The sequence below is a fragment of the Caloenas nicobarica genome, chromosome 14, assembly GCF_036013445.1.
Source record: "Caloenas nicobarica isolate bCalNic1 chromosome 14, bCalNic1.hap1, whole genome shotgun sequence".
Classification (NCBI taxonomy): Eukaryota; Metazoa; Chordata; class Aves; order Columbiformes; family Columbidae; genus Caloenas; species Caloenas nicobarica.
This window is the reverse complement of record NC_088258.1, coordinates 17,523,790-17,539,759: the sequence shown is the minus strand read 5'-3', so window position 1 is coordinate 17,539,759 and position 15,970 is coordinate 17,523,790. Positions and strand designations below refer to the sequence as shown.

At 40.4% G+C, this 15,970-nt stretch overlaps 1 protein-coding gene across 1 annotated transcript in view; it reads right to left on the bottom strand.

The window, feature by feature from the left end:
- Window positions 1-2,732: 2,732 nt before the first annotated feature.
- CPPED1 (calcineurin like phosphoesterase domain containing 1) overlaps window positions 2,733-15,970 on the bottom strand; it is a 42,924-nt gene continuing 29,686 nt past the window's right edge. Inside the window, exon 4 of the mRNA XM_065644871.1 lies at window positions 2,733-3,880. Within this exon, the coding sequence (XP_065500943.1) occupies window positions 3,648-3,880 (233 nt within the window). The 3' untranslated portion in view covers window positions 2,733-3,647. The remainder of the gene's footprint in view (window positions 3,881-15,970) is intronic.

The window sequence follows — 15,970 nt, the reverse complement described above, 5'->3', positions numbered from 1 at the left end:
TTTAGCTGCCTGTGGGAAACCAAAATGAATCACGGTCACTTGATTTATTCCCTCTCTGCCCAACCCCTTGAGTCCACAGAAATGAATGAGGACTCGCTCTCTATTCCATCAGCAGTTTGAACTTTCAGTGACATCTTGCTTTAAAGTCAGATGCTGACAGAGCTACAGTCATCAGCCCTGCTGGAGATACAAAAATAATGTCCTCAACATCAAAAGATGTTTTCTTAACTGATAATTAGTGTCTCCATGGGTGGATTGTTTCATAATTTAACATAATATGAATGACATTTCGTTACAGAAACAAGATGAGGCACTGTGACCACAAGGACCTCTGCCATTTCAAATTAGTTAAGGCATCAGTATTAATTCTAAATTAGCTAATTATACCAAGAAAAGTAAGCAAACGAAATTTGTCATTTATGCTGGTAAAAACCCACATTCCTATTTATTTTTTTTAACTCTGCTTCATACAGTAATGTCCAGCAACACATTATGGTTAAAAATCCTTCCCGTGAATGTTTTATATAAATGAGGATGTGTTTTCATCTGAGTTACATGTGATTGCGTCCACTTCATAGGAATGAGAAATTGGGTGGAAGGTCTGAGTCGTCATTCGAACTAAAATATTTCGAAACAATGTGCATTGCAAGGGAAATAGATTTATTTATTTTCCCACTGCCTCAGATTTCAGGATGCTGGAAAGTTTACTACGTATGCTCACTTAGACTGGGCTTGTCAAGCCCATGGCAAGAGAAACAAGCGTTGCAGTGCAGCACGCTGACACTCTTTCCCATTTCAGGCTCGTGAAGGGAATTCCGAATTCGCTGACAATTGAATGGGCTCAAAAAGGTCCAAGCACAACAGTGGCCATTCCTTCCTTCCAGCCAACGCCATGGCCATCCGAACAGATCCAACCTGAACACGACCTGCTCCTCTCTGACATGTTAATTTTCTTCCTTTTGAAAATTTGCAAGGTGAGAACCAAAATAAGCGTTTCCCATGTTTCAAATATAAAACCTGGAGAATATTTTTCCTCTGCCTGTGAAGTTAATCACATTTGTCATCAAGTCTAAGAGCATACTTGGGGTTTTCTCCTTTACCATCTAGTTTGGTAGCCAATAATAGCAAGTACATTACTTAGTGATTACCTGGCCTCACAAAGGTGGGACAGAGCCTCCAGAACCTGTTTAGCTACTCAGCACTGTTGGCTCCCAAAATCCTACCCAGGACAAGAAGGCATTTAACAAAAATCAGCAGCCCAACTTCCCTTGCTTATAAAACTCCAAACCAAAGGCGAATCTGGTAATATTTTTGCACATGAACTTAACAAGAGATCATTAGAAATCACTAAATGAAGAAAGATTTTGGGGATATAAAGAAATCTTTATGTTTTTTAACTGAACTTTGGCTTTGTACTTAAGTGATATTTTCATGACAATATGTCATAGATTTTTTTAGTGTTAAATGAACCTTGAAAAAAGTGAAAAATTATGCTTATAGAAACACTTCTTTTGTAGTACACCGTAACTCTGAAAGTAACATTTTAGAACACTATATATACCACTAGTATTAGCATTTTCATATTTGTGGAAAGACTTTCTCCCAAAGTTATGCTTTGATCTCCCAAGCTTCATATATTTAGTTAAATTATGTCCTTTAATAAACAGGCATATTACAAAAACTCTTTAAACGTTTCCTCCATTCAGCTTTACAATATTGCGCTGGAGCAGAGAACACTCCATGCTTAGATTATCTCAGGTCCCTCTGCTCCTCTTCAGCCTTACGATTTAAATGGATTTAAAAGGTTTAAGTCATAGATTATCCTTCCCTCTGCAAAACATAAACTAGCACCCTCTAATTATTGAAATGGTTACTTAGCTGTGATTACTAAATAGCTTCCAGCTTTACAAGACCAAATTTTAAAACTAGTAAGTGGCTGAAAAGCTGTCAAAGTACACAGATTTGTAAAACCAGTATCTGAACTAATGGGTGCTTAACTGGCAGTGAAACTGCCATCTGGGTACTGCAGGTACCTACCTCTTGCAACGTCACCTCACCTTTGATTTTAGCTCTCGTTTCCCAGATGTTCCCTTGCAAATGAGACTGTGAAAACATTCACCTGAGCAAAACCAGGCAGAGAAGAAAACCAAAATAATGGCCTTCCTTTCCGCGCCAACAATGACCGTATGCAGGTCACTGCCACAGGACCGTAGTGCACACGAGGTCCTGGCCAGCTGCAGGCACAGCTGTTTCACTGGGGCCAGGAAATACTACACGGGTCATTTTAGAAGCTCACGAGCCCCACAAACCAAGCTTGAAGGAGCCTCCTAGATAAACTGTTGTGACTAGAATGTAATGAAAGTGACTCTTCGGCACAGCATTTCGTTATCTCTCACCATATTCAAATATCTGTAATGTCCTCTGGGGAATGATGTTGTATGTGAGTATACAGAAAAACATACAGAATGCATCACTTTTTCAGCCAGTACTGTTTGTGTTCTTCCCTCTTCAGGTGCTGAAGCCGTGCTATCTCTGTTTCTAGGTAACCTGTGGTATGGATCAGAATGTGTTCAACTAAATCCTTAAAAAATAAAACCAGGTATGTGTTCATTACATGAAGACTTGGGTTTTGTATTTAACAATGAACAAATCAGATATACTTGCTAAAAAAAAAAAAAGGTGGATTGCAGCACATAAATTTCTTTTTATATCATTTATTTTTAAAGACTTAATCCAGTGAAGAAAATATACTTTTTAGGGTTTTCAATTATTATTACAGTAAGGCACTCTTACATTGCATTTGGAAATCAAAGCTTTCCCGTTGTCTAGGAATCAATGAAGTCACTTCTGATAACAGTATTCTGGACAGAATATTCTCCCCATGCAATTATCTGAACTTCTGAAGCTATAGCAAAAACATATGCTAATTGAATGATAGTTAAATTTCAAAAGGAAGACAGTAGGTCCATATTTAGTTTCTGTCAGTGGCATCTATATTAGCTTCATTTATAGACTTTTCATTATATAAATGTAGGATATAACACAAACCCAGGCTGCGACTGCTGTCCTCTTGCTGCTGGCTCTGAAGAGCTAAGAAAACAAAAGTACGGGAAATGGGAGCAAATATGACCTCCAGGCAACACCACCTGATCCAAAGGTTGCTAAAAGTCAGTGGGAGTCTGTTGATTGCAGAGTTTCTGAGATATTTTATAGAGTAAAAAAATGCCACATTTCTATTATACAGAGTGTAACAGAAATGATAAAATGTATTGATTTTAAAATGCCCTCTCAAATATAAAAGTAAACCAGACTTGTGTTGAAGGGTTATCTCAAAGCTACAACTCTCCCTCTTTGATACACTTTCTCTCTAATAAGTAAGTCTTATCTAGGAGCAAAATAAAAATTCTCAGAACAGTTCTTTTCCAGGATAAATTACCATATTAGTTCTGCTATTCTTCCATATTCCTCATAGGTCTCATTTCTAAAAGGAGAAACAACTTTCTTATGCTTTAGAATAATAAACTGGGAGCTGTTCTGGGGCATGGTGCACAATCAGAAATCTGCATCTCCAGCCTGGGGAAACTTTCTGAAACTATTTTTATTTGTCTAATATGGAAAAAAATAAAAATCACATCATTTGACGTAGCCTAGTTTTGCTTAGCAAGCATATCTAGCAGCTCCTTCTCCAGGCCGTGGCTGCTCAGGTCCGTTAAGCTGTAGTATCTGTGAACAATCTTCTCAGCCGTGACAACCACCACGCGAAGCCCGTGCGTGTCTTCTCCCAGCTGACATCCTATTGCTGACGAAACCACCATCTCCAGTCCTTTGTAGGACCCTCCCGCATTCCTGTGGTAATGTCCAGAAAATACAGCTTTAATGCCTGTGTAGAAAGAAAAAAAGAGTATGTATTTAGTTAGCAGCTGCGGTTTATGTATAAAACAAGTTCGCAGTCAAAGATACTGCTGAGGTTATATGCTGAGGGTTGGAGAGAAGGTTCTAGAGCAAGTACAGCTACAGGTGTCATGTTTACCTTCATTCTTTAGTGGTTCATAAAGCATAAAATTAGAAGTAAACCATTTACCTGAACTTGGACTTTAAACAAATAATTAGTAAAATAGTAATAAATAATAACTAATTAGTAACAACTTTATTCTGCTCCACTAGCTCTGTTTGGGTTACTGGACTCTGACTTCTTTATGCTTACTGAAAAGTGTGTTTGTCATCTTGCTCTTCCTTTGGCTAGAAAGAAGGAACACTCGAGAGGAACCTGATTAAAACTGGAAAAAAGGTTCGGTAATAGATAACTGCCTAAAGAACGATGCTACCGAAACATGAGTTGAAAGCCAAGGATTGTGGAGCTGTGTTTCTCCGTTAACATGCAGAAAATTCACTAATGACAGCTTGCACCTGTTTACCCAAGGCCAGTGACCTTAAAATTTAAAAAAAAGGCAAGACAAATAAAAAACATAGATGAGAAGTAATTTGTAATCTTTATTTCTTCTGCCTTGCAAAAATAAACAAATGAGTAGAAGCTGCATTCACTACTCTGAATGGCCTTTCTGACTGTCTTTACAGGTTGAATTCACGCCACCAAATAGGTTATTTTCTCCTTCCCATTTGATGTTCTACAAATTTTAGCCGAAGGGTTTTATTACTACAAAAGAAACCTTGTTTAGTCTCCTGAGTCAAAAAACCTGAAGAAGAAGTATTTTTGATCCGAAGTACCGCTCTTTCGCATCAAGTTTGTAGAACCATTAACAGCAGAGTTGAGAGTGTAGTTTGCTCCTAGGAGAGAGCAAGCAGGTGCCGTGCAGGCTGTGCCGGCGTCCTGCAGCCGCAGCCGCGCGGTGCCCTGCGCTGCTGCCAGACACAGCTCAGCGGCAGCCAGCAGCACTTGTAGTTCAGCAAAAATAAAAAAATCATCCGCCAATTTGAGATGGTGCATATTTTATTTTGAATGGCAAGGCGGAATTAGTATAAGCAGCTAATTTTACAAACAGGTTTTGAGATTCATTTTTGGCACGATCAGTCTAAGATCCTTTAATTCCAGACTATTACAGCTTCCTGAAGCTGCATCTAATGCTATTTTATACTGTGAAACACAAGAATCACTGGACCAGATGCCTGAAAATACTGGGAATTTTGTTGCTCATCATCAAGTGCAAAACATTGTGCTTAATTTTATATTTTGTTACAGAAAGTGTTTAGGTCTGGTATTGATTTACAATACTAATAATGACAATTCAAAAAATTTCCAACCCACCTGAAGGATTTAGATGTCATTTTGCTACTGAAATACAATAAATTGTGTTCCCTAATCATAATGACACTTTGATGTTTCTACACAAAGCATCTGAAAATATATTAAGTTAATACTGAGTGATTCAGAAAGCACACTAAGTATTCCCTGACAACTCCAACTACACAGCGAGCAGGTTATCAAAATAACCAGCTACTTTATGAAACAACCTTTCCTATTAGTTTGCTGTGATGGCTAAAAAACTGCTGTGCTATAATGGGAAAATATTGCACTGGCACTATTCTATAGATGCTGTACCTTGCTGAACATCATTTATGTTTATATTGAAAAATAATGTAATAAGCAAAGGTGTAACCGTGTGCCTGTTCCGGAGCAGGACGGCAGAGTGAAGCTCAGCACAGCTGGGGACAAGTGCCAGGTGCTCCCTGGTGGCACTCGTTCCTCTGCTGTCCTTAAATACGCACTGCTGATCATTACATTTCCAAGCATTGTTCTGAGTATTACAGAACAAGGAGCAAGCCTGTGAAGATACACGGCGATGGACACTGTTGATGACAACACCAAACTCCATTTGTTACTTTTCCTATATTCCAGCAACCTGCCATTCCATGCTTAACAAAAAAGGTAACACGTGCTCAGTCCTGTTCAAGTGATAGGCCAGAGAATGGGTAATTTGTGAGATGTCATAACCTTAAACGACTTTTTTCTTTTTTAAAAAAAAAGGTAGCAACAACTGATTTTTGCCTTCAGACGGCAGAAATTCTGGAAGAGTAGAGGCAATTTAAAGGCAGAGAGCTGCGACTGGGAACACATTACAACTTCACAAGGAAATCTTCCGTTCTCTAGCCAGAAAAACCTTCCACCCTTTCTCCCCCAGTAGATTTTGACCTCTTTCACAGTGATTACATGGAAAGGGAAGCAGGTGAACCTGTCTTTACACAGTTGACTGCATCAATCCTTCGCTTTTGTGGGAGTGATTTGAAGACTGATATAAAATATATAAACTAGACTCAAAGTATAGTTAAAAATTAAGCAGCTTGAAAATCAAAATATAAATTATTCTGGTGTGTGCCTGGTAAAAGCTACAGAGGCTTTCATATTTCAAAATCCAAACCCTTCTCAAACAGCGAATGACTCAATGTAGAAAACAGAATTAAGTTACCTTTACCGTGAGTAGAGACATACGGTCATTGTCAGCTAGAATGTGTCTGTTACCCTGTTTTATTTTATCAGTACTAATTCTCTTTGTTTGGTGTAACTTGCTTATTTATCTGGTGTATCCACTTGCAAGTCAGCATAATAATTTGGAGAGCTCGCTCCGACAGCTGCAGGAACCCAGCAAACACCTCAGAAGGTGACGGTGAAATAGAAAAGCCCTGTGACATAACGGGCCCTTTGCAGAGGTTCCGTACTGTCTAGATATGATTTGGGTCCTTAAAATCAGAATATAAAGATGTTTTACAACTGATGCTCCAGTCAGTTTGAGAGCGAGCAGTCATTTCTCAGGTCCTGCCACGCAGCTTACTCTAGTGACTGTCTAACATAACATACCGTTCTGTTCTTTCCTTAGAGCTGCCCGTAACGGATCCGCGTATATCGCACATTCTTGTCCTTCAAGCACTTAACAAATAACCTGCAGCCTCCAGCAATGTTCTAGATTTCACTCCCGGGCACGCATTTCGCATGGACCTGACTATATCTTGGTCAATACTTCCCACTTTTTCTGCAGGTAAGCAAAACGAGAGTCTATGAAAAAGCAACAATCATAAAACCATAGCGAGGTGTAAACCCATGTGACACATTTTCAGTAAGGGCAATAAGAGCTCTCTTTTTTCCTGGAAGCTTCTGTGTACATAAAGTAGCATCTTCCTCCCTTTGGAATGAAAAGTGGAACAGAAGCCAAGACTTTGTGTCATCGTATATGTAAACCAAACCCTGACGTACAGTTTCAGTGTAATTAGACAGAGGATACCAAAGTAATAAAGGAACTTTAGGCATGCTGTAAGAAAACAAAAAATCTTCCCTTGTTGGAGAATTCAAGGGAAGCTTTTGAGAAACCCATCCTAGACAGCGGAGAGACAGCAGACAAAAAGTTTGGCCCACAAATTGTGCAGCTTTTTCCTTCTTAGGCAAATACTGCGACTTCACCACAGTTGCATTTAATGTCTGCTAACTGCCTGCACTCAAAAAGGTATTTTGGTACTGAACTGAAAAGTTATGTGTTAGCAGTGCGAAGATGATACCAGACACAGAGCAGATGTGATTGAAAACCTTTTTTATCTCCTGCGGGCAGCGGGAGGCAGATGCTGCCTAAACGAGCTGGTGATTCTGGGCGCTGTTGACCCAAATTTCCCCCTTTCAGCATCTGTGTGTCATCCACATCCCGGCCGCACCGGGCGGGCGGCTCCGCCTGCTCAGCATCAGCCTCTGCGGCAATTCGGCATCTGCCTTACACACCTCTCGGGGAAAACTCTGCCCAGACTCCAGTTTTCACGTATTCTCTGATTCCAGTGCTCGTATTAATTCCTCTTAGTGCTGTGTTACAATATGTTACATCTTGAACAAAGAAACCAACGGGTCACTGCTGTGCAGGAACACAAGTCTATCTGATGTTGTTTCTTCTTCAATACACTTTTTTGTTCACTCAACTGTACCCCGCTCACTTTTGTTAGCAGAAGGAATGCTGAAGCAGTCAATGCAATAATACTAAGATGACAAGCAGACAATTTACTTTGCTCTTGCTTTTGATCTTAAACATAAAAAGAATCTTAGAGATGCATGCACTCAAATTTAATTTATTCATTTCAGATGTTTTTCTGAAGTAATACTGTCAGGTTCCTAACAGCCCTTCCCCACCCCGTGTGGTTTGGTTTGGTTTGGTTTTATTTCCCTAAACTCTATGAGAAAAGAACAGTATTCTGGCAGGCCTCACTTTACAGCCCACTTTAATGGGTCCCCAGGTCAGTTAAATGCATCCAGCTGTACACATAAAGGTACAGTCCTTTCCCATGACAAAAAAAGTAGGTAGAACAGCAATTTGTTTTTAATCCCTGGTTTCTGAAATAGTAACTGGGAAAAGCTTTGATATAAAAGCTGTATGAAATGCTAAAAAAACTACTATGCAAATAAACGTCCAGAGGATGACACCTTCGCAAGCGTTCATCATTTCATTTTTTATGAAATCCATAGTGATTTGAATTTAAATGTGACTGGAGGTTTCACGGTATCCATTAACCAAAAAAGAGCAGGATCCATTACTGCAAGACACTGTTCATACCTAATGGATTATTCATTAAAAGAAAAAAAGGGATTAAAATCAGAATAAAGTAAAGAACTCTGCAGATAGTTACTGTAACAAAAAAAAAAAAAAGAAAGAAAAAAATCCATTTGTGATCAGAGTGGGGCTGGAAGCCAGAGACTGAGATGGGCACCATCCAGTATTGGACACCAGGTCTTGCTCTGTCTGTTCTAAAACGGGACTTGGATCATGAAAACAACTCAAACCAACAAGCTTCATGCCTGCTCACCAAATATGAGTTTTCAGAATCAATCGGTCTAAAAAAAAAAAACAATCTTTGTAAAAAAGGGTTTAAATACAGGAGTTTATTCTGATTTTCGTAAACCAAAGATGTTCTCCTGCCAGCAAGCAATTTACCGTCATTTTCTGATCAAGCACAAAAAAGCCCTTTTTAGTTCTGTTCTGACAAAGCTGAATCTGAACGACAAAAAGATTTACTGCTTCCAAAGATCTGATCATAACTCTTCTTCCCTGTGGAATAACACGTTCCTACTAAAGAATTAAATAAATACGCATTATGGTCCAAGAGCCCAAAGCTGCCTTTATAGCATTATTTATTATTTAATCATGACATCACAACCAACCAAAACATGGACTGTTCAAGAGTCGTCTGAAGAGATGCAATCCTTACATATGTTGATAAGACTCTTCATTAGCTTGACCGCGAAATGAGTTAATAACTACAGTGGTTTGAGGCTAATTCACACACTGCATTACGTCACTTTAGACTGCAAGGCTACACAGCGGCTTCGGCAAGGCAAGAGGCGAGCGCTGAGCAGGGTAATTACCAGCTGCTGGGATTTAGCGTGCTGCCTTTACTGCTATCTGTACGGTCATTCGTAAACAGAATCTTCAAAGTGCAGCTCGCTTTTTAACAAATTTCAAGCAAAATTGACCTGGTTCCAAGTCAAAAACACGACACAAACGCGTAGCTCGTGGTTTCTATTGCAGACGTTTCTCAACGGGAAATTCAAAACCACCTCTGAAGACCCAGGCCCGCCCTGCAGCGTCTGCTTTCTAAAGCCAGCTCACCCAACGAGCAGTCATCGCAAGAGCTTCAGTGAGGTCTTGTGCATTTGCATCTTTCTCAGTTACCCCTCTGGTAAGAGGGACAATTTTTACTGGCATTTCCCATTTTCTCCTGGTTCTCTCCTCAAGCTTCGTGAACCAGAAGAGCACGCTGTACTACACAGGGCTTTTCTTCCCGAGATGGGGAATGGGGACTGTTAAACTGAGTCCCTGGCCTACGAGGGAAAGCGATCTCAACGAGGATCTGAGATTTGCTTTGGATGCTTCACGGAAAAGGGATGACCAGGCCAACCAGGCTCAGGAACACCTGCATGTGTACAACCATCGCATCCCCACAGAGTGCAGTAGCTCTGATTTAGAAGAAATTCTTCTATGTAATGCTGACCATCTTACAGCAATTCCGAGTCCTATGTGAAATGTGTACCACCTCTTTCAGGCCTGGTGATACCAAAAGAATTTTGAAAGGAAACTTTAGCTACCCCAGTGGTGTTAGCAAGCCGTTGACTTCATTTCTGACAAGAATCAGATGAGAAAATGAAAAGAAACGACGTAGTGAAGATCATGCAGAAGGCAGTTTCTTTGCTGGCAGGAGCAGCTAAGGTTATCTTACAGAATTTTAAAAGAGCAGCGTCTTCTTCCCACAAATTATCACTCAGAGAAACCCTTCTAAACACCAGTTCTGCGGCACCAGGGAAAAGGGTCAGCATGATTTTGACATAATTGCACCGGAAGAGAACAAAGACATTTCGCTGTGTCTCGTGGATGATGTACCCGAGAGTGATTACAACCTGTATATTCCGTAACATGATGCTACTGAACTGTAATGGGATTTTTAAAATTTCGTATTTTTTTTTTCCTCTGTGCTCTTTTCTTTTATCATATAAATGTTATTTGAAATACAATAGCTGGCCTATCCGTCCCTATGAAGGCAGGGCTGAGTGGAGCGAGGGGGCTTGGCCGTGTCCCTCTCCCTGTGGCAATCAAGCCCCTGCTGGGCAGGGACATTCAGGATAATGGGACCCCCGAGCCTGGTGACAGCAGGCACAGGACACATGTGCTTTCAAAGACCTCGGTTAAAAAAAATAAGTAAACACAATCAAGCGTGCTCTTCGGAAGATCATTCAGAAAGCTTACGCTGTTCAAGTATTGCCATAAGCATCAGCCGTCTCCCCACAGAGTGGAATTTCAATGACGACGGGAAGGAGAAACTTGCTTTTTCCTGCTGAGGTTTCCTCTACCAAATTGTGAATGTGGTCCTGGGTGTCCAGCTCCTGGTGGTCTGAGCTCTTACACTGGCAGAGGTCAGCAGCTGGTAAGAATAAAAGAACTGTAGTGGAACATTGTACACGACAATATTAATGAGATGTGAGGTGACAGCACCCACCAACTTGCTATAGCAAGTTAGAAGAGAATAGCAATGTTAGCAATGAAGAGAGGGGAAAAATCTCCGGTGCAACAGTAAGATTTTGTGAAATACCTCTGTTGTCCTAACTTCTAGAAAGATTTGATATTTGCTAGTTTAAGAAATACAGACTAAGCTCCAATCTCAAAGGAAATCTAGTTGCAATGTTTACAGAAATCCAAACATGCTAAAACAGGATGGAAAAGAACGCACTCACATTTATCTTGAAATATTGAAAACCATTTCATAAAGAAATATGCACCAGGAAAACAATGTTTCTCACACAATCGGATGATACTGGGCTGGAATTCAGACTTGAACTAGCTTAAATTCATGGGGTGTCTGGTTCCAAGTTCTGTAATTACACTCACTTCTCTGCCTTGCTTCCAGATACCCCTGAATTCAGAAGCAGCTGTTTTCCAACTCCAGTTCCTGATGTACGAAAAACATTTTGAGGCAGGTTTCCTGTGTCCAAAGCACAACCGGCCCAGACTCAGTTGGAAACCAAACAGCTCAACCCAGCACTATGGACAGTGTAAAAATATAGGAAGAAAATTACCAATACAAAAATAAACCAAAGAAAAGCAAGCAGATTTTCCAAATTAGGAAGAGAATGCCTGGAATAATCAGCACAGGCAATCAGTGCAAACTTTATTTAGACTGAGCCTTCAATTAAATAAATGCTTTTCTCAGCAAAAGCAAATGAGACTGTAAGAGAATGAGAAGGCTAAATTAGTGCGAAATGAATGACATAATAAATATGTAATGGGTACAGTACAGACCTTGCTTCTCCTCCCATGCACTCTGCACACAATTTGGGGAAAAAAAAGTGGTTCCGACTGAACAATGAAATTTATCACATGGTCCAGATTCTCACCTTTTAAATGCTGATTAATGAACTATTTTTTTACAGTAACTGCAGACATGAACCAGTGTTCACTGCTTTCAGTTACAGGTTTCTGGCTCTCCATACGGTCTAGAGGTGAGGTTCACAGCAAACAAAAGGAGGCATTTCTTCACACAGCTATGAAACATGAACCTCCCCCCCGCAGGCCATTGTGAAAGCTGAGTTTTCAAAAATCAACTGAACAAATCCAGAAAAGAATTGCTAAATTGCACTATATTGATAACATGAAAATGATACGGCAAGTCCCCCGAAGAAAAATTGTTGGAGATGGGAAGAATACTTGGAAGAAATACCATTCCATACTTTGCTGGCTTGTGCTCTGCCCATGGTTTGGCTCGTAGGGGAAGGAGGAGACTGGGCTATAGGAATGACTCTGGTCTAGTTACTCTGCTTTTATGTTAGTTGTTCAAGTTTAACAGTAAAATTAGATTTAAAATAGAACTGTACTTATTGAAAAATCACGGCTTCACTGGCCAAACCTCTCACTCAATCAAGGACTGAAGAAAGAGGATATACTAGCAAAAGCTGATCTTGTATATGTCGTCCCCAAAACTACAGGAGCTGGAGAGGAGCAGCAGTAAATTGAAGCCAATAGGTGGAGAAGCAGTTCTGCAAAGAAATGAAATTGTACCGAGGGAAGAACCCGAGTGTCATCAACATGCTAGTGCCCTTGCAGGGAACAAACCAAGCAGCAATTGGGTACAGGGAGATGCCACTATAAGAGATGTGTGTGTGTACAGCCACATCCCTGCAAGTGTAGACACATCCCTTTTTTAAAAGGCAACGTTTCTGGCAAACACAACCGTTTAAGTCACAAGGCTAAATTGATCCTGAGCACTTCCCCTGGAGTATCAGGCACGAACTGGCTTTTCTTCCTTCCTTTCGCTTATGGCACACAGCTGCTTTCTGGAGCGCTGAACAATGCGGTTGGTTCAGCTGTAATACCTGCTCTCAGAACAATTTTGCACTCCAAAATGATGTTCTTTCAGCTGCCCTACACGAGCACACATTAACCATAGGCATTTTTTACTGTACCTTTTTTTCTCCCCTGGGCAGCTGGCGTACATCATTTTTTCAAGACTCCAGTGTTACACAATGAACAATAATATTTAGTAGCCTTTGTAAACAAAATCTCTCCTGTGGAATAGAATTGATTTTATCTCACTGCAACTTGAGAGTGCTCCCGTCAGCCCAGCTGCCTAGCAGGTGTCAGAGCAGCCCAGAAAGATGTGAGAGCATCAGGCAGAGCACGGTTGACAGAGCTGCTCAGTGCCCGCACGGTTCTCAGACCCCACTCTCCAAAAAACCCCCCAAATCCCACCAACAGGGCTCCAGTAGAGGGAAATAGTCCCACTGGTGTCGGGGATCAACACCCTTCGTTTCATAACCACTCCAGTCAGCCTTATATAATGACATTATAGAATTACTTGTGTATTATCCTAATTGCTTCATCGGACAAGTTGTGTAAATAAAATAGAACTGCATAATTAGGATTTACAGCACATAACACCACAAGCATCTTAACAAAAACATCCCATATAGTGTTGTTTGCAAAGACGATCCTGCAAACTTGCAGGAAAAGTCTTCCTTAAATTTCCTTTGTAGACTAAAGAATCCAGAGCTTGATGCAACTGGTGGCCAGTGGCTCTGCGTAAGTGGGAGACAAGATAGTACTTTGCAAAGTATATCTAGGTCAAAAGTCTTTTTATATAGGACAAGACTGAACGGAGCCAGACAGAGAAGGATCTCGGTCTCACTTGTTTTTTCCCTGTATAATCGGAGGAGAAACAACAGGCACAGCCAGAGGGTGATTCCAGCTCACCTAATTAGAGCGCTGGTCTAAATAAGCCGTTAGAGGTGCTCTCTGTAGGTCACTTGGTGCTTCACGTTAATTTTTTTGAATGCCTCTCGTGACCTCTGAGTAGAATTTATTTCCTGGGTTTGCTACTTTTTCCACCTACAAGTAGAAGCTTTCTCATAGACGTGACACAAACCCCAAACAATCCTGGTTTGTTGTGTCATCCAAGGAGCAAAAATAAGTATTTATCAACCAAAACCACAGCCCAGTGGATATAACACGTTTCAAAAATTTATCTAAGAACAAATATTGCTTATTTTCCTTACAGACTATACTAACTAAGTTTATTTTGTACTTGCTGCTGAGTTTCTGGAAAACATGTCTGTATTTACAAGCCAGATCACATCGCACCTGGGGAAGGATCTTACCAACCACCGTTCTTACACAGTGACGTAGAGATATCCGATCGGGTCACTCTGCCTGGACCACGAGCACTTAATTTCGAGGTTGCAAGAGGTTGATTTAAGTAAGTGAAGTTGGGAGTATTTAAATCTAAATTATCTCAAATACTGACAAAGCGACTCAGAGGCAGCACTGAGATTACTCACTGGGTGTACGGGCTTTGCTAAAATCAAGGTCTCAATGGCAGGAAGAAGAAAACATTACTCCCTTGTCGGCTTCGATTACACAACCAAGAAAATAACGAAACCTAGCATATGTTGTCTGGTAAATTTTAGAAAGAAGAGCTTTCGGCACTCCCCGCTTTGATTTGGTGCTCAAATACATCTCAGCTGTGGATGTGCAGAAAAGCTGCTTCACCCTTTAATATAATAGTGCTCTCCTGTGGGAATGGCTCTCAGAGGAGAGCGCAGGGATCACGCTCTTCTAATGAGTAAAGTATTAGAAGTCACAGCACCTACCATCACAAATATAATGAAAAAATACACCATTTAGAATAACGTCAGGTTATCCTCCCCGCTACGTACAAATTAAGTCTTTTTAACCACATCTGAAAACTTGCTTTGAAGACATTCAGCTGAACTTCAAAATTTTTAATCCAAAAAAGCTGGAGGCTGCAAGGGATTTCCCGCTGTATTTTGTTGCTCACCTAGACAGAGCACCTTTACTCTTCATCTCGCTCTGAACCAAAAATTCTTTTCTCTAATTTGTTGGTGAAAAACCAGACAGCAATTTAGGCTTTATTCAACAGAGCCCTTGAACAAGTTCAGACATTTGCTTAAATGTTGGAGTTCATTAGAGCCATTAAGAAACATGTATTACTATATTGCGTTAAGTATTGTAAGTAATTTCAGTGTGTCAATGACGTTTTTCAGGAAAAAAGTCTTTAAAAGATTTTCACTTAAAAAAATAAACTGTTCTCACCTGATTTCCACTGTCACAGAAATCACTTCTTCAAGGGCAATACTCGTTACAATGCATTTAAATTAAAAATGGGCCAGGAGGATTTCTTAGACACGCAGCTTACACGTATGGTTTAACTTCGCATAGTAGTAATACATATTTACAAGTGCCAGATTCCCAATTTATAAATATTTATCATAAGGACATGATTTTATCTTTAATTAGCCCAACTGTTAAGGACACTTCTAATGTGAGAAATGTAATTCAGTATTTCGTACCAGATGTAGCCTCTACAGCTCGTCTTTTATCTCTGCTTGTAATGAGCGGAAACTTAAACCCAAAACATTACGTAATATGTGATTAGAAGAGAATAACTACAGAATATCTGAGCTCTGAATTTAAAATAATAATTTTCTGAAGTCGTATGCCTCACTTTAAAGCACCTGTGCAACATCACCATACTCGAAGGATCTGATTTCCTACACGCACCCACATGAACTTCTTTGTTCACGGAAAGATTGGAATTACTAGATTGTCCATCCTCTCATTGCAGATCTGTATTTGACGCTTAGAAAAAGGATAAACGTGAAAACCGGGACAGCTCCAGGTCTGATCCAGGGTTACCAACAACTGCAACGTGGTGCCCACGTAGTTGCAGCCACGTTGCCAAACACGGCGACTCCTAAAACACGCGCGCTATGCGGAAAGTTTTCATAATTACACAACAAACCTTGTGAGGGGTTGGAAACACACAGAATTGAAGTGCAGAGGTGGAGCGCGAGGGAGCAGAAGGAAGGAAGGACGGGTGACAGGTCGGGGAGAGGAATAGCAGAGTCATTTAAAAGGCAGAATCGCTTTCTTTTTCAGAATAGTTATACCAAATATGCTGTAAGGGGCTGGCTTTGAACTGCAAG